The following is a 20,955-nucleotide window of genomic DNA, read 5'->3' on the forward strand; positions in this document are numbered from 1 at the left end:
ATTTACATGGTATTATATGGTTTTATTCCATTAAACGAGTGAATATAGTCTCATTTTGTACTTTTGTTGATATTTTTAAGGGGGAAAAAATTCCATAAAATTACAGATTCTTTTATTTATAACTTAAAGATGTCATTTTATTGGTCACAGAGTTGCATACCTCTGATATGAAAACCCCCAGCACCACCTGTACACTCCTGCATACATACCTTAGTCTTCTTATCGGCCTTCTGGATGGTGTAGCCGATAATCTCACAGTTGCCGTCGTCTTTGGGGGGCTTCCACTCCAGTGCAGCATTGAAGCCCCAGACGTCAGTGACAGTCACAGCAATGGGAGGACCGGGCTTCTCTGGTGGGATCGTGAGAAGAGATGAGATAGAGTTGGAGGATTTCGTGTGAAATCATGAACAAGACAGGTTTGTTAGACTTTACAGCGCAAGTGTAGCGGAAAAAAGGGAGTTTTACACATGCTGGTTGAGATAACTCTCTTCTCTGACTAGATATAAATGCAGGCAGGAGGCTTTTAGAGGCAGAGAGAGGAAAGAAAGGTACAAACAGATCTGGAGCAGGGAAGTCCCACAGAGAGAAAGAAATCAACCCTCGCAGCGGTAGAGATTTGACAGATTAGACAGATTAGAAAGATTGACAGATTAGTAGAGCAAAAGACAAAGGATCAAGGAAAAGGCGGTGATAGCTGCATACATTACTAGAAAAACTGTTGGCACAGAACTGACAAAGAAATAGTACGCTTTGCCTGCCTGGATTACAGAGCAGAAGAATGCAACGCGTTCATCATCGATCCTTCTGTGTGGCCTGCACTAAACACAGCGCAGCGCAGGAACACTGTACAGCACAGTAATGTATTTGTCATTAATCTCGCTGTGTGCTCTCCTCGGTGGAGTACAGAAGTGTTTTCAGCCCTCAATCCTTCCTGTGACAGATCAGCTGAGGGAGGGAGGCCGGCGATCTGAGCCTCTCATTAGCTCAACCTTCTCAGCAGAGGAAGTGACAGAGTAGCCCTGAAAATCCAAACCTAATCCGAGTCCGCGCACAAATAATTCCTTCGCCAAATAATCCGCCCAGAACCCTGACCCAGGGAGGCGAGGCGTAAGCTGAGGAATGAGCTGGCGGCCGCAGTGGCAGTGCAGGAGCCAGGATTATGCGAGCAGGAGGAATGAGCACTTTGATGATTTGCTGCTTTGAGTCACAGATCCCTCGGAGTATGAAATGAGGAATTATCATCAAATTTTGAGAAAAAAAAAAAAACTCTTGACATGTCACGGATTTGAGCTCAAGCCATCATCCCCTCCTCCAAACAGGTTATTAACGGTGCACCTTGTGAAGTTGTGTTCTGATCTTAATGAGAGAACATGCAGCGCGAGTCTCTTCAGGTGAGGACTGACCTACAACCTGGATGTGGATGTCGGCGCTGTCGGACATGTTCTCGATCTGAACGGACAGCGTGTACTTCCCGGAGTGGGTTCTCTCTGAGGAGCGGATAAAGAGGATGGTGTCCACCTCGCTGGTGCGAGTTCCCACCGTTTTGTCCTCCAGGGGGACGCCATCTCTAAACCAGGTCACAATAGGGCGAGGCTTCCCCTGCAGTCAGAGAGATGGAAGGGAGCAGAGAGATTTACAACTCTACAGTTCTACAGTTTCATTTAGCAGACGCTTTTATGCAAAGCGACGGACATCTGAGTGTACATACAAAACAAGCAAGGATCTAGTCAGAAGAAAACAACTACAGGTCTTATACGATATCTGACTATAACATTACACTGTTTCAACTATTGTATTTAAAGCAGCAGCAACAAAAAGAGGATATTTTACAGATATTTGCCATTATGTAAAGTGTAGATTATGTATATTGAGGACTGAAATGATGCTATAATGTCCACATCAAAAGTTTGTATTTGAATATTTAAATAGGAAGAGTCTACAGTATCTTCATCATCCACAATAAACCCAAACGCCACATAAAAAACCCCAACAATTATGAACTTAAAGGTTCTTTGAAGTTGTTCTACTTCTAAAAGGGTCTTGACGTCAGTATTTAGATTTTTTGGGCTCCTTTAGTTGCCAACAAAACCCTTTACTTAACTATTTTATCTCATTAAATTGCATGCTTAAGATATTATTTACTTCTTTTTATTTGACATTTGTTTCATTATAAAGCATTTTGTAGGACTGTTTGGAAAAGTGCTATGCAAATAAAGTTATTCTTATTATTATAAATGTTTCAATGAACTTATGAAGTACTAAAAATTATTTACTGTCGACTTTAGAGAAGCTGTGACATATTTTGAGGCATCCTGGTGTGGTAGAACACGTCTTAACTCTAGTTTCACCTCATATTTCATCAGCTGCAGGAACACACTCTGTCCAGCTTTCGGATAAGACGACAGAACACTGGGTTCTCTACTCTGCTCCCAGGAGAACATCATGTAGCCACATTCTCTGTCTTCAGAACAGCCTTTTCATCTGCTTCCTCAAAAGGAGGCAGAGCTCTGGCTCACCTTCTTCTTCTTGTCTATTTTTAATTCCAACAATGGCCTCCCCTTTGCTACTCACAGTTAGCTTCCTTTTAGCAGCACTGCGATTTGCAAGTTGCTGTCAAACGCTGTGATGCTCCCCGTGCCCTTTGAGCTCTCGCTGTTTCTAATAACGTTTATAGATCTGATTATCATTCTCCAAGAAGAAAAAATGTCCTGTCAGATTGCATCCACAGGAGAAGGTTATTCCATTATCCGAAACACACACAGGCCTTTGGATGTTATGCAGATATAGGACACCACAAATTAACCCTTTTTTTACTGTTGTAAATATAATTACAGTTTCAGTCCAAGATTCACTTGAAGTGTTTTTTAGGTTTCTATCTATGACTTTTTGGTCCATTTTTTTTCAAAGATACCAAACTTAAAAATGACTTTTAAATGTTGATGTGGATATTTTGGATGAGGTCACTGTGAAAAGCGACAGTTGTCTTTAGGCAACTTGCCTCGTTCACTCGTGTCAGATTGCTTTTGGTCTGTTATGTAAATCTAGTGCACACAATCAAAAAGCTGCATTTAAATATAAAAAAAAAATCTGATAAAAACAGCCAGACTTAGACTAACCTGGAAGGGGATGACCAAGTTCACCTTCTCGCCCACAAGTGTGATGAGTTTGGTTCTCAGATGGCGAGGCAGGCGGATCTTTGGATTCTCTGGTTGGTGGACAGAGGAGAAAAAGGAAAGATAAGTCGCTGGTGAAAGAGTGGGCGATGTGGAGGAGTAGAAATATATATATATATATGTATATACGATGCACAGCATGTGCAGCCTTTACATTATGTGTACGTTTGTGTGTGTGCTTTAGATATACATTATGGAGATATGAAAATACACAGTGGAATTATTCCTTCTTAGACACAGTATGTGGTTAAGAAATAATCCTTGAGGTTTATAGTAATTTTAGAACAGCTAAGACACAAAGGTAAGCTTTATAATTAGATGTTTTTTTAAGCAGTTCTGTGTCTGAATGGTTGCTGAACCAAAGCCGGGCTTGTGTTTGACAGATGTGGCTTTATTTATACAATGTATTTCATACCATCCTTCCAAAAAGAGCTCTACACTGATAAAAATGAATGTTTTTAACTGTTGTTGGTTTTTTTTTTGTAGATTTTCCCAGTGTCCAAGTTTAATTCACATGTTGACTGTAACAAAACAAAAACAAGACAAAACAAAACATAAAGCTAAAATATGTATATATATATATATATATATATATTTTTTTTTTTTTTAAATAGTAAATAATTTTAAAACAGGCTATTTTACAGTTTTTCATGGTTTTGTTAAATTATAGATAACAACCAGCAAAATCACAGAAAAAAAAAACATTTACATTTCACCTGTAATTTAAAAAAAATATTAAAAAATCAAAACTGTACATTATTTCCACAGAATTGACCTTACTCTGTAGCTAAAAATATCTTCTTTTTTTGGCAAATTTGCTGCCAGATTTTTTCTTTTAATGGATTTGTTTTTTTCTGTGTTTTCTTTACAGAGTGCCGTTAAAGCTTGTGTCTGACCCATGATCTCTCTGATGGTGACTCCCTGGGTGAGCGTGGCAGGAGGGCTGCGTCCAGCGATGTTGACAGCTATCACTCTGAACAGCATCTTCTCCCCCACTGGGAGATCCTTCACCCTGTACTGGTTCTTTTCCACTGGTTTCTCATTAGCCTGTACCCACTGGTCACCTGAGAGAACAGAGGAAGAGGAGGAGTAAGAGAGGAACCGATCAGAAAATCAGGAACCATTCAAAGACCTCAAGGAAGCAACTACATGTGGAGACAGACACATTTAGATGTTTGTGACTCTTTCATCTTCTGTTAATCTTGAAATAAATCTTGTCTCAGTTGTTATACAATGTGAATGTATCTTCCAACAACTTGCGCCTCTGTATACAAATTTTCAGCCACTGATCAAGTATGTTATATTTTCTGCTCAGTCTCAGCCTGCAGTTAAAAAAAAAGGTCTGAATTTTTGACTGCAGCAAAGTCAGTCCTGGCTTCTTGGTCGAGCTACAGAGCACAGTTCTATTTTATATTTTTTGCAGACTCTAATGCAAATGATACATTTTTGTAAATTTCTTAAATTAGAAGTGTAGAATGAAATGTGTTTGATGAAATATCACAACATCAGCTTCGACTTTCTGATTTACAAAACAGCAAATGACCAAATTATTTCACATGTTCAAGGGCTGTCAAAAAGCGTGTAATTGTAGCATTTAAAAAAAAAAAAAAAGAAACATGCTTTCCCATGTTTTCTGGTGGGTTTTGGAGCTCTGAGGGTTACCTAATATACTAGGCCAACGTACAGCCCCACTAACATGCCTTACTGTAAAGTAATATCCATTTTGCAGATATTTACTTCCTTCTTTGCAGTACTCGATGATGTAGCCGTCAATGCCGCCTGCGCCGATTTTCTCTGGAGGACGCCACTTGAGTGCACAGGTAGTGTCTGTCACATCATCCACCATGAGACGAGTGGGCTCGCTGGTGGGGGCTGAGAGAGACAAGAGCTAATTAATACGTTAATACCCGGTGTAAATGGGATGGGAAGGTGGGTTAAGCTGCCTCAAAATGAGCATTGTGTGAAAAGCCTCTGTTAATTAACCATTCTGCTAATGACAAATGGCAACGCACCAATGGGCATGAAGGGCTTTGAGTTCACACTGGGCTGAGAGATGCCAATGCCGTTGACTGCAAACACTCTCATTTCATAAAGTACACCTTCAATCATCTTCTTAGCCTCATACGTGGTGGACTCATAAACATCAAAGTTGAGCTTCGTCCATCTGTCCGAGCCAACCTTCTTCCTCTCCATCAGGTATCCTGGAGGATGCAACACCGACATACGGCAAAGTCGTTAAAAATGGCTCAGTGTTCTTTGGAAAAGAGTTCAAAAACATTGCGGTGAAACAAACAGAGTGGATTGTAAACTGCTGTTTCCTCCTGGGAGGCAGACATCAGATGTGAACATTAGATGCTGCATGTTTCAGCGGTACCTTTAATGGGAACTCCGCCGTCGAACGGAGGAGGGTCCCATGTGATTATAGCAGAGTCCTCGCCAACTGATGTGCATTTGACATTCTCAGGAGGGATGGGCACATCTGGAGAAGCAGGTTACAGTTGGAAATGGAAAGTGAGGAAAGATGAAACGGAGAGAGAAATGAGAGCAGACATGGGCACGAGAGGAGGCGGTACAGTATGTAAGAAAACACGCAGATGTGACTGAATGCACAAAAAAACACTGGTAGAGCCTCATATTCGCAGCTTCTCTTTGACTATTTATGAAAAGAGCTGGATTTTTATTTGTCTTTCATGGATGTTGTCATTAAAAACACACATCCGCAGAGATTATGACAAATCACATTAGTTTTTAAAGCCTTCTGCGGTGTCTTGTAAATTTAAATGTGTTTTGCAACTTTTCAGCAAATGCTTGTCATTGATTTCACTACAATCCTGAAAACTAGTGCAGTGGAAATATTTCAATCTAATTAAATTGGTGTCAGAATTGCTTGTTGTTTTGTTTCAAGGTTAAATGTGTTTTAAATCATTCCAGCTGTTTTCTATTCATGACTGTCTCTGAAACTCTACCTTGGAGTAGAGACGCTAAACTTAGAAATTAATAATATGAAAGTTATACTGTCATGATTACATGGTAATCCTAATCTGTAGTTGCAATAATGCACAGGAATAGCATTACTAATAGGTCACAGATTCCGTGCCTGCCTTGAAAGCCACAACAGCATAGGATAGGATAGTATAAGATAAGAAGAACTTCATCCTTCTGCTGAGTATTGCTCAGAACAAAATTACATAACATTAGAATAAATTAAGGGTGTCACAGAAAATCATGATCTATTACGAAAGGAAAAGTAAGCTTCAAAAAGATTATAGACAAGTAAGCAGTAATACTGGCAGTGATACTGACGTCGTAATCGTGGTAATTGAAATGACTAAGACATGCAACTGGTATGCAGTTATAATCAGGTACAGTTTTTTTAATCACTGCACCAACAGTGAAAATTCTGCATCATTATCACTCAGTTTGAGTCACTGTTTTCTGACTACCACACAGTCTCAGCTCAAGGACCTATAGTTCTCAGCCAGCCAAAAAAACCACAACCAAACAACAACAAAAAAAAACAACAACCTGAGAACAGAAAGGAGAAGAAGGCAAAAAAAGTGAGAAAAAGCCACTGACCCACAATTTTGACAATGACGTTGGCCTTGTCCTCGCCGGCTGGGTTCGTCACGGTGATGGAGTAGGGACCCTCGTCCTGTTTCTCCGCCCCCTCGATTACGAAGCTGCTCAGGGTCTTCCTGGTCTCCACGCGGACCCGTCCCTCGGCCTCAGCCACCACCTACCACGCGGGGCAGCGCAGAGCGAAGGACACACAGAACAAAGAGGCTGCTGAGGAGGATGGTGTCGCATGACGACAGCTGCCACAATGACAGGTTATTCAACCTTCCCACTCTCGTTCATATTTCATTCTTCTTTTGTGCCGTTCACTGACTAACGGCTGGATGCTCTGACTAACGTAGAAAGTGTCTGACGTCAGTTTGATTGTATGTCAGGTGAATGGCGAGAATGTGGTGCGTTTCTTCTCACTGTGTCTCCTTTCATCCAGCACACGGTGGGCGCCGGCTCTCCTGTGATCTCAACATCAAGACGAAGTTTGTTTCCAGCCACCACGATGATGGTGTTCTTGTTGCCCGTGCCGCTGGTGTCCAGGTGGATTTTGGGAGGATCTTTGGAAGAAAGAGATTAGGGTTCGATGATAATTTTTATGCTTTCACACTTGGAGCAGCATTTTCAACATTTAAGTTGATTTTTGTTTTTCTGTCACAACCTTTGACCGCTGCAGATCAATCTATTTTTGATCTTTTCAGAGGGGCAGCACTCTCGAGTGTTGCGTGTCACGAGCAGACCACTCAGTTTCGAAGGGGAAGAGTTCAAAGGGCAACTAAACAGCAGCTAAAAATCAATCTGTTGCTGACTTCCAGTGATTTAGCTTCACATCTTGTATTGTGTCCGTACGCTGTGACATTTCTGCAGAGGGCAGCTAGAAGCGGACCAAAGCGCACCACAGAGCCCTCATTGATGTTGGGTGTGGTAAGAGGCAAAACATGCTTGAAACTTGTAACATAAAAAGCCCTACAGTGCTTTTTGTCTTGGTCTTTGGGTTTGTTTTCTTTTTACTTTCTGTTTCATTTCAACACACCTTCTCTTGCATGTAGCTTGTGTTTTTTTACTTCCTTCCTTTGTCTCCGTTTCCCTCCGTTTTTTGATTGCTCTGCTGATTTTCACCAGTGTCCGGTCTCCACAATCAGTTGTGTGAGTGTCCAAATAGTCTTTGTCAGTTCGTTCAGTTGGTTTTCCTCCTGTTTGCTATCCTCATGTTCTCTGGCCTTCTCCGTGCTCCTCTGGTTTGTGTTTTTGTTGCTTTTTTAGATTTCTGTGAATTTTTAGATTTTGATTTCTTTGGATTTCCTTCTTTATCTTTGTGTGAATTTTTCCATGGATCACCTCTACCACCCCAATAAGGTTCTCTATTAGAATTTGTCAGTTCGAATATCACGACTGGCCTGCTGTGTTCGCGTCTGTACTTGGGCCTTTTGATGAAGCTTGACAGTTTTAAGAAATCTTTTGCTTTTCTTTTTACCTCGTTAAGATGTCCGTGTGGTGTATTATATATCCTACAAGACATACAGTGAGTGAAATAAGCAGTCAGCACCGTTACTATATGTTAACAGTGTTTTATGTCAAAAAAAGTCACAAAAAATTCTTTAAAAATGTTTTGAAATTTTAGGGTTATTCCAAATTGCTAGTTTTTCATGTTATTTTACATGAGACATGCAAATTAAGTCAGTTTTATTTTATAATTTTACTGATATTTTAATGTGAAAGGCGAGGGGAAAAGGCCACAGCCATAGCTCAACTGGTTGAGCTGGTGACCCATGTACAGGGGCTGTGGTCCCCGACGCAGCATTCATGGGTTCGAATCCAGCCTATGGCCATTTGCTGCTTGTCCTTCCCCCGTTCTTCTCCCCACTTTCCTGTCTCACTCTCTACTGCCCTGTTACATAAAGCCCAAACAAAACTTAAAATAAGGGGAAAAAAGTTACCAATTTTTTTACAGTGTGGTTTTGCCATGTCTGACCAGAGTCAGCTGGTGTGCTCGATTTGCAGCGGTGGGAGAGGGGAGTTTAAAGAAAGGCAGCGACTTATAGATCTGTACATTCTGAAGGATGCAACAGAGTAGAGTTACAGCTTTGGTTTTTAAAGGCAATAAGGGATTGTTTTCATGAGAAAAAAAAACAATGATACACAGAAATGAGTTTTTATGGGTTAAATCAATGACTAATACTTTATAATAGCTTTTCATTTGCCCAGTTTGCAGGTGCAAACTTTCACCATATTGGCTGATGTTCTGCTGATATCCAACTTCAGACCAATACATTATGTCAGTACATTCACATAGATCTAATATTTACCGTCATGCCAGACAGTGAATTGAAATATATTGTTCCAAAAAGCAACACTTACCTTGCCGGGGAACGTAGTCGATCTTGATTTCTGAGGAGAAAAAAAATACACATCAACCTTAAAAAAAAAAGTGTCGACGTGCTTAGTTTGCATTCATAAAAGCTTCACGTGTCACTTTGTGTGTCTCTCTCACCCAGGAAGTTGAGTTTTGCAGAGAGAGAAAGTGCGTAACCATCAGGAACGAAGGTGTAATCTCCAGCGTCTGAAGGCTTCACGTCATCAATCGTAAGCTTGTGGGTCCTGAGGACGTGTTACCAGATGTTACCAAGGAGACAACACTCGCTATGACCCACAATTATGCAAAGGACAGTTGCCCTAGCAACATTCTCCATGAGCTATATGGCAGTGAGAAACATACTAAATGGCTTTCACCTTGTGTGACCGCTGTCGCCTTGGCATATCTCCTGTCATAGGCCGCTCTGATGGAGGGATTACTGAGAGAAACCCCAGACCCTCGGGCTGTGTATGCTGCATGTGAGTGTGTTTAGAGGTTAGAGCTTTACAGATTGCAGCCTATCCTAAAAATGGGTCAAACCACCGAGAAAACCCTTTTTAGAAATAGTGTGCAAGAGCCATGTGGCAGACGGTGTTTATTGTCATAGCTATATGATTTCGTGAGTCTGTGTTTGGATGCGCGTAACCGTACACGAGGGTAAAAATGGAAGGCTTTGAACTGCAGCTTTCTCACATTAAAGCATGAACCCACAGCAGTCTGATGTGCAGCGGTACCTTCCGATGTGCGTCATTTTGATGCGATCACTGGCCTGGACTTCGACACCATCCTTGAACCACTTCCCCGTCACCTTTTCATCTGACACTTCACACTTGAATACAGCCTGTTCAGCTGACTTCACCGTCAGGTCAGCTATGCTCTGCAGAACCTCCAGCTCCTTTTCTGGAGTAAATAAAAGGAAGAAAACGGCATAGATCGAAACATAGTGCAGCATATGGAGGTTTGTTTACGCCGACAATGCAGCTGATTTTGACCCGTGCCACGTGGCAACATGTGACTACAGGTCACAAATACACTTGAGTTATCACTTGACAAAACCCAATATTTAAAGTTTCACTGTACTTGTACAACCTGTTCTCAAGGAGCGGTTCAACATTTTGAGAAATCAGCTTTGTTCACTTTGTAGCAGAGAGTTAGATGAGATGACTGTCATGCCTGAAGTGTACCAGGAGCCAGCAGGGAATTAGCTTATCAAAGGGAAAGGAAATAGAGTAAAACAGCTAAAATGGCTCTGTGAAACATAGTGCTGTTGAAATTAGACGGCATAATTGATGATGTCGACGCTTAAAATATGTCAACATTAATATTTTTATCCCAGTTTTGTTTTAACTTGAACTCGTTGTTTTTGACATCTGTCAGTTTTGGCTCCAGCCAGCTGAAGTCAGAGATACAGTTTTAGAGAATTGCAGCAGAGTTGAAGTTTCCAAAGACACAAGGCTTCCAAAGAATTCGAGAACTTCAAATAATTAGGGAACATAGAGGTGGTTTGTACACTGTGCAGAGTTCCAATAGCAAACCACAGTAGCACTATGGAAACACTATGCATGTGTTTGCTTCTCTCCTGCTCTCTGTGCTCAAATATTTAATAGACAAACTACACTGACTTGACTTTATTAAGACACTTAAGAGAAACTTGCATTTCTTTTGGAGTTGTGTAACTAACCTAAATAATAAGCCCTCTAGTTTTAAATTTATGTTGATTAAGTTGGACTCTACAGTTCACTCTATAAACCTTTATCTACTGTACAGTCAGTCATGTGCGGCTTTACACAACGGCGCAGTGTGTCAAAAAAAAATGACTTGAAATGGTCGTTATTTATATTTTTCGAGGAAAATTAAGGGGTTTATATTGATGGAGTAACTGGTAAAATAACTGTTAGATTTATCAATAGAACAATAGCTGTTAGTGGCAGCCCCAGTAAAAAGGTTGGAAATATATATTCAACATGTAATATCTTGTGTGTGTAATCCAGTCAAGGCCCAAATGTTTGGGTTTTACCACAGCAGCGTCATGTACCAGAATATTTCTATGCACAGAAGCTTCACAGAGTCTAACTGTTCCTCTGCTTCCAGTCTTTGTGTTAACTTATCCCTCTGCTGCTGTGGTTTCATATTTACTGTAAGGACATGAGAACAGCATTTATGTCTTTACAAAACGTTATTTTTCCAGACTTAACTACTGCAACTCCCTCTTCTCTGGCATTACCCAAAAGTCACTGTTCAATCTTGTTCTGACTTCTGCAGTTCTGCTTCTTGCTGAATTTAGCAGACAGCATCCCAACACTCTACTCCTGCTTCTCTCCCTGTTTGTTTAAGAATTGATTTTAAGATAGTAGTCACTTTTAAAGCTTGTCTGGTTCTGGCTCAGAGCTACATAGCTTATATGTTGACCGCGTGTGTGCCAGCTTACAGCATGGGACCCTCAGGTGGGGCGGTTCTGGCTGGTCCGGAGTTGAATCTTAAATCTAAAGGTGTGTTTGCGGTCAGATCGCTCTGGAACAACTTGCCATGCAGCATCAGTGACTTCCTTTCAATCACTACATTTTATACCCTGCTTTCATGTGACATCATCTTCTTATAATCCATCAAGGCTTCTATTATCTTTTAATATTTTGTTTGGACTTATTTATGTTGACATGTTCATCTTTTTGTTATTATTCTTGCTTCAGTAGGCCTTGGTGTCTGGCTTCTTGTTGGCATTTTGCCTCTTGGATCTGGCTAATTATTAAATAATTGTACTTTTTTTTTTTTAAAGTGACCTATTCTTTTTATATTTATTTTGATAACTTACGAATGGATTACTGCTTCATACATTAAATGCACTCATCTATTTTTGGACCACATTTGAGGAGTAATAAACGTGTTCATTTCCTCTGAATTATTTCTTTGCCTGTATGTCAGAGTCACACTATGATAATGAGGTGTTCCTCCATCATCTGTGGATCCACTGCATGCAGACAGTCTATTTAGCCGCCTAGATTGCAATACGACGTTCATATTAACCACCTGATTCACAGCAACTGTGACTAGACTGCTTCCTCTCTGCATTCCTATCCTGCAGCTGAGGAGGAGGGACAGACATTTTCTCACACTATAATCAATTTAGGAGACTCGTCTGGTTTGCAAGTATGCAGCGACTAAGACAGCCGGCTGTCTGAAGCCTGGTATCAATTTCGGAGGTGAAGAAGAAAATCACTATGACGAATACTGTGAACCACTGATACAAGATACTAATGAAGTAATATTAATTATGACATGAGTAATGACTAATTTGCTGCTTTTCATGCTTGTCAGGATGGAAAACATCAACATGTGTTGATTAAATTTTGTTTAAGTTCCTCACTGAGGCATCATTAGTCAACTTTAACTTACTGCTTCTGATGCTGTTGGATTCTCTTCAGGTTGATGAACACGACTGGTGCTTTGAGTGTGTGTGTGTTTCTTGGTCTATCCGTACTAAACCTGGAAAGACTAGTATTAACACTATTAGAGGACAAAGTACCTTCAACCTCCAGTTCTGCCTTCGACTCTCCACCGTTGGTGAAGGCGTAGTACATCCCAATATCCTCTGTAGTGGCTTCGTTTATGATCAAAATGTGCCTCTTCCCATCCTTTTTAAACCTGTACTTTGAACCCGCAGTTTCTCTAGTCAGCTCAACTCCATCTTTCATCCTGCGCAGAAAACACACACACACACACACACACACACACACACACACACACACACACACATGCATCAGTGACACTTGAGCACAGAGAAGAGAGGAAGAGCTATTGATTGACATGTCGGCAGCGCTCTACATGGCTGGAGCCTTCAGGGATCACAAAGCTTTGGCACAGTTGAAGATGGTGCAGGAGGTGAGCGTTTCTTCAAATAGACTTTGGGTTGTGCTCTCATAACAATTGTTAAAATAGCTCTCAGACATTCTTCCAATAAAAGGATGTTATAAGCTGTTGTTTAATGTGGATGTATGAAAACGTCCTGCTCGTAAGAAAGGTTTCCAGTTAACAGCCCATCCAGGCTTATGCATACATCCCTAAGTTCTCAAAATTTTGAGTGCTGTGCACTGTAACAAAGCAAAAAATAACATACTATTGTGTTTGCAAATTCGTCAGGCAAATTCTTGCTGCAATGCAAAACACAAGCAACTGGGTATTTGCATATTTTGTTTCTGCTTTCTCATGTTTTTTTATTCTCTGCTTTGGAATAACCCAGTTTATCTGTTTGGAGGTTCACACAAACTCTAAAGGTGTGTACAAATGCAGATTTACATGTGCTACAATTGTGTATAATCTCATTGTGAAGAGGCTACTCGGCAATAGTTTGGGATTTACCCACAGCAGTGGAGTAAGCCATCTGCATGATCTGAAAATGTTTCAACTAGTGGAAGTAAGCTGCACTTATCCCTCGGCTTTATGAATCTGGCATTACTTCATAAACATTTGGAGGAAAAAGAAGTTGGACTGAGAAAAAACAACAGACCAAAAGGGTTTTTGTTGCACAGAGTAAAAGGCTGAGACTTAAATGTACCAACTAGTCAGTTCACAGCCAGCTTACAGTTGACATTTGGTACATTGACTGTTTGGGGTGAGTACATTTGGAAACCTGGGCAAACCTTCATGAGTCACTGTCAGAAAATACTAACTTTACTGTTTTCCATTTAGGCAAAGTGTATCAGTTTAAGTTTTGGAATAATATTGTCTGATTTGTGTAGGAACATAACTTTTACATGCATGTTTACATTTTGTTACTCATTTCATCATTTTATCATCGCTTTGACGTCATGTGATCTGAATATGTACAAACTAAATCCTGCTCATAAAACAAGCTCCTCCAACAAAGACAGTTTCCCAGTTAACAGCCCATCCAGGCTTATACGTATATCCCTAAATTCTCAGACAAAGTCCTCAGTGTTTTGTACTGTAACAAAGTAAAACATTTGTAAGGCAGAGAGGAATTTCTGCTGCGCTGCAGAACACAAGCGACCGGGCATTTGCAAGCTTTTCTTTCTGCTTTTTCTACCATTTTTTCAGCAATGAACTAGGTTCTCAAGTGTTTGTCCATTGCTTCACTTTCTTGATGAGTAGAAACTCCATCAATCAGTCAGTCAGACTTTATCGATGTAGTCATGCATTCAACCCATGCAACTCCAAGAGCTAAACAAAAAGTGACCTAAAAAGATTAAAAAGTTTAATATAGTTACATATAATATCAGAAACAATGATAACATCAAGAATAAGAAATGACAAGTTGTAACAAAAACACATTATAGATAAAAATTCAGGTCCTCCAGCAGGCTGTTGTGCTCCAACATGACAGTTACAAACTACTGGGTGAAAGAAAACAGCTGTACATACGATAATATGGTTTAATATTAGATTTTTACTGCATGAAAGTTGATGTTATTGCCTGAACTGAAGATACCTCAGTCCACATTTACATCACATTCTGCGATAATGATGAATCCCACGTCAACATCTCACATAGCAACACTTTTTTTTACTTTAGTTTTACAAGGCCTCCAAACTTACTGGCTCAGCGGACTGTTTAGTCATCTATATTTGTAGGCTGACCTCCGACTAATGAGTCTGCATTTCATAATTAATATCAGAATGAACCAAAGCGAGCGTTAACTCACCATTTGACGTTGGCTCCTTCCTCAGACACTTCCACTTCAAACTCCACCTTCTCACCCACCACGGTGTGAACGTCGTCCAGCAGCTTGGTGATGGTGACTGGAGGCTCTGGAGACAAACACAGCACAGCTTTGAGTCAAACCTCCTTTAAAACGGCAGAGGGCCACTGAGTCATTAAAGACCTGTACTACCGTGTTATGTAAATCACCAACTGTACGTATCTGAATCACCGGAGATACACTGGCCGCAAACATGAGTGGGGGAGAAAAGAAGCGTCGTAGGCAAACAGATCTGGAAGGTAACAGCACTTGAGTAGCGTGAGTAATGGTTTTTAACACGGCATGACAAAACAACTAATTTGGCGACTGTGTGAGCCTCGGGCGACACATGCAAAATCTTGATTTCAACTAAGGCCTCACATTAATGCAGATATTTTGCAAAATTAATTAGTTCTGTCAACGTTTGGGCGTCTCATCTGCATGCATTTTAAGACATTAAACAGAGATTTTGTTGAACACCTTCTAAACTGAAGACTTTTATCAACTCTGGCTTGTGTAAATTGGAGAGTGGGAAACGATAATATTACATCCAGTTTGTGAATGCCCATTGTTGCTTTGTGTCATGAGCATGTACCCAAAACAATGACAGTAACAATAACCAGGGATGTACGTGATTTCTTACATGGTTTCTTTACATTTGTATTCGTATTACTGGTCTGGAGAAATGGTTAATGACTGAAATTACATTTTTCTGTTAGTCAATGATGTCCCTGCAGTGATAATACCTCTTGTTAAAAAAAAAAAATAAAAATCTGACAAATAGTCTACAACATTTAACGTAAAAATACCAAACCAAAATAAAACACATTTTTACAATCACTAAATTTTTCCAAGTTTGCTAATTAATTACAATACCTCTTAACATTACAAACAAACATAAAGAAAGACAATAAAACATGCAATTCAGTAATGTGAATACACAAATATAGACCTGTGTACAATTTCTGCTCATGCAGCTGTTAATACATAGATGTTTCTTAGATTGTACTGTAACACTTTTGTCTGAGTTAGCAGTTTGCTGAATATCACTAAGAATCAGTCAGGACATCTATTTTATTATAGGAAAAATTATTTCTGGGATTTCCAGCCACACTTTCCAGCTACAACTTAAAAGTAAATACAAGTATTCACCCCCCTGTTCATTTATTTTACAATTTCTGTTTTCACTTTGACATGAAAGAGTCTTTCTTTTGGTAAATTCTTGCCAAAAAAAAAGCCAAATTATATTGGTCATGACTGAATGTTGTAAAGAATAAACATCCAAACTTCCAAAGGTGTTAATATTTTTAGATATATACACATATACTTCAGATATTTAGTACTCTTTCCTCTCTGTGGATGGTGGGAGATAACAGAGGACAACATGTGCAACACTCTTTAAAATTTGAATAACATCACAATATGCTCCTGAAGTCCTCATCAAAGCCACCAAACAGACCCGTCTTGCAAAAGTAGAACCTCCGTCTCCTGAGGTGGCGGGAGTCATATTGTGTCACCACATGGTGTGAAGCTTGATGCTCTGCTAGCCTCAGCTATTTGTCATCGTCAGGACGCCGTCCCCCTCAGGGCGGCTCAATTCGCTCTGCCTTCAGCTGATGAGTGGCACAAACTCACAGACACATGTACGATCTGAATCACAAAAGTTTTGTGAAATGAGCTCAATGTTCTCTGTGCGATTCATGGTTTGTTCGCTTAAAAACTGAGGATTTCATTTGCCCTCAGGAATAGATAGAGACATAGACGTATCCAAGTAGATGTTAAGGACAGAGGACAAACCTTCATGAAGCATCACAGCACAAAATAAATGGTAAAACTTTGCAATAATAGTAGCAATAATTCCATAGGTTTAGTGTTTCATACTTGTTCTTGGGATAACCCATTATATATCTGTTTAGGGGTTCAGAAATGCTCTAAAGGTGTATTCAGATGAAAACTTAATTGTGGCACATTTGCATTTAATTCCAATTTAAAGCGGGCTACTGGGCAATAGTTGGGGATTTACCCAAAGCAGTGCCATCTGCACGATCTGAAAATGTTTCAACTGGGGCAAATTTTCTGTACTTATCCCTCGGCTTTATGAATATGGAACGTTATAAAGAGGAAAAAGAAGTTCGACCGAAGAAAAATAACAAAGAAACACGTCCCATGTCTTCTATATGGGCTGTTTGGGAAGAATGAACATTGCTATTTGAGTTGAAATGCTTTCTATCTCAACACACTGTCAGGAGTCACTAAAAAATACAAAAGAATGTGAATGTTTAGTCATCTGACTTGAGAAGGAACACAACTTTTACATGCATTGATATTTTAGTTCTCATTTCACAATGCTCTGCAAGTGTTGAATTGGAAACTGCCATGTTTGTGGAAACCTCACACTACTACACAGCGGAGGCCTGAGCTTTAGCCAAAGTACTCCATGTCTTTTTATAAGTACTGCGACTGCTAGCTTTGACTAGCTGTCACCTGCTGAACTCTCCGCTGCCCTCGCGAACGTCAAGATGAATCAGCGACAAAAGGTACTGATGCAGGTGTTTGCAAACAGCCGCATGAATGATATTTATACGGACACACACACACACACTGAGGCTGCATTGAAGCGGTGTCTGTGCTGAAGAGCTTACCCTCCTGTGTGGCCTCTGATAATGTAAAGGGAGAATTGACAGCCGTGAGCACACCGAGCAAAGCATAGGATTAATATAGATGCAGTGGACCCGATTACATCCATTAAAACATACGGTGAAGAAACAGGACAGGCGTGATGCAGTTAGTTTGATTACATAAACCCTGTTTAGTCTGATAAGACATAATATAGTATAATAATGTACATATAAAATAAAATACAACTACTAAAAAAAAATTCCAGAGAGTGATAATAGTGCAGTGTTAATATACACTAATTAACCACAACATTAAAACCACCGATTATTGTGTACTGCCAACACTGCTCTGACCCGTCATGGCCTCTGAGGGTTTCCCATGGTTTCAGGCACCAAGACTTGAACAGCGGATCCTTTACAACCTCGAAGGTGGGATCGAATTGAGATCTGATTAACTTGGAGCTTGAAATAAGCACCTTGAACTCTTTGTTGTGTTCCTCAAACCACTATGCTGCTTAAAGGGGCCAACAGCTGCTATGAAGGGGTGTACCTGGCCTACAGCAATGTTTTTTCAAAAACGTTCTGGTTCTCACCAAAAAACATCTTAGGAGAATAATCGTTCTCTTGTTATTTTTCAACGCAGTCTCCTTTAACGTCAATGTATGTTGTCCACCGATGTTCAAGCTTCACCATCCCGTTGCAGAAGAAGGTCACATCTTGAGCCCCCAGATTCTCCTCAACAGTCTGCATGACTTCATCATTGCATGGCACCATCATAAAATGGTGACCACACAAGTGAGGTTTCAGTTTGGGGAACAGCTAGACAGTGTCAGGTCAGGTGAGTAAGGTTCATGGAGCAACAGTTTAAAGCCACATTTAGCTGCTTCTGCCACCTGTACTGTGTGGATGGACTCAAGGTCCTGGAGCAGCAGCAGCACAGTTCAAAGCTTTCCTCTTCTTTTGTCTTTGATTGCTTCAACAGCAGTGACATAGGAGTTTATAGTATACAGTTATGCCCCAAAAATGGGAGTTACGCCCTTTGTTTCTGGATGAGGCCAAAAACTTCTTGAAGTACATTTGAAGATGTGAAAGCAGCATCCGCATGAATAGAAGGATCAAAGGGTTCCCAGCAGATTGTCCAGAGCATCACACAGCTTCTGCCATCTCCACATGATGTAAAAGAAAGCGTCATTTATCAGACCAGTTTGCCTTCTTCCATTCATGGTCCAGTTCTGTCCATCATAGGAGCTTTCAGTGGTGGACAGGAGCCAGCATGGATACTCTCACCCCTTTGTTTGGTTCCGGTGCTAGTTCAGAGCCAGAGCCTGATTTGCACCAGTTCTCTCTCTCTCAGGGGCTGGGGGCGGGGTTATCGTGACCAGCGAGACCGGTGCAAACACAGAACCAGCACCCATACCCTTGTCACCGGTTCGTTGGTTGTCCTTTCTGGTAACTCTTTCGGTAACCTCTGTAGACCAAAACACCCCACAAGGTCTGCCTTTTTGGAGAGGCTCTAATCCAGTCGAGAGGCCATCAGACTTTGATTCCTGTAATAGTTCATCAGATCCTCACGCTGCCCGTTTTTCCTGCTTCCAACTTCAACAACCGACTGTTTACTTGCTGCTTAAAATATAGATGCCATCGTAATTATATAATCAGTGTTATTTACTTCACCTGTCAGTGGTTTTAATGATGTGGCAGTGTTTATTCCATTTACCGTGTTTTCCATTAAAGCACTTATGCAACAACAAAAACACTGAACATTTCTGCTTTTTTCATGACTCTCGGTGCGAAATATAGCTCTGAGATACGCCGACCACCAAATTTAATGTTACAATTAGTATTCAAATTGTCCTCCATAAACACTCATATCAGTCAGACTGTAATAAATATGTCATCACATTAATACATACAGCACGACGACAATGATACATGACAATAAACAAAGCATAAAAATTTCACTCGCCACGTACCCATTAAAAATGAGTGAGCAGACAACAGAGTGCGGCGTGTTACTGTGTGGCATGAAAGCATCGAAATAAACAGATGACAAACACAGACACAAGAAGGGGAACAGAGCTGTCAAGCCTCTCAACGCTCAAATGACAGCGTTTGCTAAACCGAGCAGAAGAAGAAAAAAAAAAGCCTCTCCCTCCTGAAAGAAGGATTCCTCCAAAGACAGTGACTCATATACCTTTGACAAAAACCTCCGTGAAGCACTTCTCCTCCCCGACCACGCACTCGTATGCTGCGTCATCCGACAGGCTGCACTTGTTGATAGTGAGTGTCCGCTTGTTGCCCACGCTCTCAAACACATACCTGGACGGACACACACACACAGGGACGATGGGGGAAGATTATACGAGGAGGATAAAGAACAAATGATGAGAGAGAGACAAAAGGGAAAAAAGAAAGAAGAGAAAAATGAATAATTGCTCTCAGCAAATCCAGCCACAATCAGACGCGCGGGGCCTGAAGACAACAGAGTGACTCACAGCTTTACAGCAAGGCAAGGAATCCACACATTTAGAACGAAACTGTGCACACACACACTCACGCACACACAATTACGCTCCTACACATTTACATTCAGGATGCTGTAAAAATAAAAAAATGAAGAAAAAAAAAACATCAAAAAGCTATAGTAAAGCCACAGTGTCATGGCATGCAGTGGAAGGTTACACGCTGCAGACGTCTGCATCATCAGACAACTCAAGGTCAATTAATAGTAAATGTAATTAGACTGACTGAATGGATACTGCAGGGCTGACAGTTGAGTTCTTTGTGTAGGAGTAAAACAGATTAAAATAGCATTAAATTTAGTTTCTGTAAATGAATGCATGAGCTACTGCGGGGCATCTCTCGTTTGCATGCTTTCCAGACACGTGTAGGTTTTTCTTTTATTCAAACACAACTCTCTCAGAACTCCACAAATGGAGCGTTGCACTCCTGTTACATTGTTGGACTCCTTGTCAGAACCTGCCGCCTCTGTTATGCAACTCTGTGCAACTCTTGTGTGCTGGTGGCAGGCTCACTTTGTTACAACTCCACACCCCCTGATTTCTTTCATACTCAAACTGCAGCTCCAGCTGACTCAGATGACGTCACGGTCGGCGTTTTATTCTCCATAATTTACACAGCTCCATCTGCAGCTACACCAGGCTTTATTTCCCCCCCCACATACACAGATACATTCTTAATACATGCAAACAGACTTTAACAAATGTCTGTTATTCCATTGTATTAGTTGATAGTTATCAAACCACGCTCAGTAGTTAGTTATCCTGCTAATTTTTAGTTTTGCACAATTAACACATTAAAATCTAATTATGTTTGGTGTAGAAAATCCATTTTAAAAAATGTTGAAAATCTTGCAACAGCGACAGAAAAATTATGTTAGAAAAATGGGTGGAATACTGTTTAAAAACTTTAAAAGTAGTTTAAAAAAAACATATATATATATATTTGTAAAATCAAAACATTTTAACCGATTCAAATACAGCAAAACAGTGTAATTTTATGGTCACATGATGTAAAAAAAAAAAAAAAAAAAA

General features: G+C 40.4%; 1 protein-coding gene across 1 annotated transcript in view; it reads right to left on the bottom strand.

Annotated features, from left to right (window-relative positions):
* Nucleotides 1-209: 209 nt before the first annotated feature.
* LOC103374068 (myosin-binding protein C, fast-type-like) overlaps nt 210-20,955 on the bottom strand; it is a gene marked incomplete at its 3' end in the record, with an annotated part of 61,783 nt that continues 41,037 nt past the window's right edge. The window contains exons 13-27 of the mRNA XM_008304097.1: nt 19,596-19,720; nt 14,748-14,853; nt 12,611-12,780; nt 9,825-9,990; nt 9,229-9,335; nt 9,096-9,125; nt 7,158-7,297; nt 6,750-6,909; nt 5,548-5,652; nt 5,186-5,374; nt 4,911-5,045; nt 4,070-4,237; nt 3,117-3,205; nt 1,404-1,599; nt 210-349 (exon numbers count right to left, since the gene is read on the bottom strand). Of these exons, the coding sequence (XP_008302319.1) occupies nt 210-349; nt 1,404-1,599; nt 3,117-3,205; nt 4,070-4,237; nt 4,911-5,045; nt 5,186-5,374; nt 5,548-5,652; nt 6,750-6,909; nt 7,158-7,297; nt 9,096-9,125; nt 9,229-9,335; nt 9,825-9,990; nt 12,611-12,780; nt 14,748-14,853; nt 19,596-19,720 (2,026 nt within the window). The remainder of the gene's footprint in view (nt 350-1,403; nt 1,600-3,116; nt 3,206-4,069; nt 4,238-4,910; nt 5,046-5,185; nt 5,375-5,547; nt 5,653-6,749; nt 6,910-7,157; nt 7,298-9,095; nt 9,126-9,228; nt 9,336-9,824; nt 9,991-12,610; nt 12,781-14,747; nt 14,854-19,595; nt 19,721-20,955) is intronic.

This window comes from Stegastes partitus, unplaced genomic scaffold, assembly GCF_000690725.1.
Source record: "Stegastes partitus isolate 25-593 unplaced genomic scaffold, Stegastes_partitus-1.0.2 Scaffold2131, whole genome shotgun sequence".
Classification (NCBI taxonomy): domain Eukaryota; kingdom Metazoa; phylum Chordata; class Actinopteri; family Pomacentridae; genus Stegastes; species Stegastes partitus.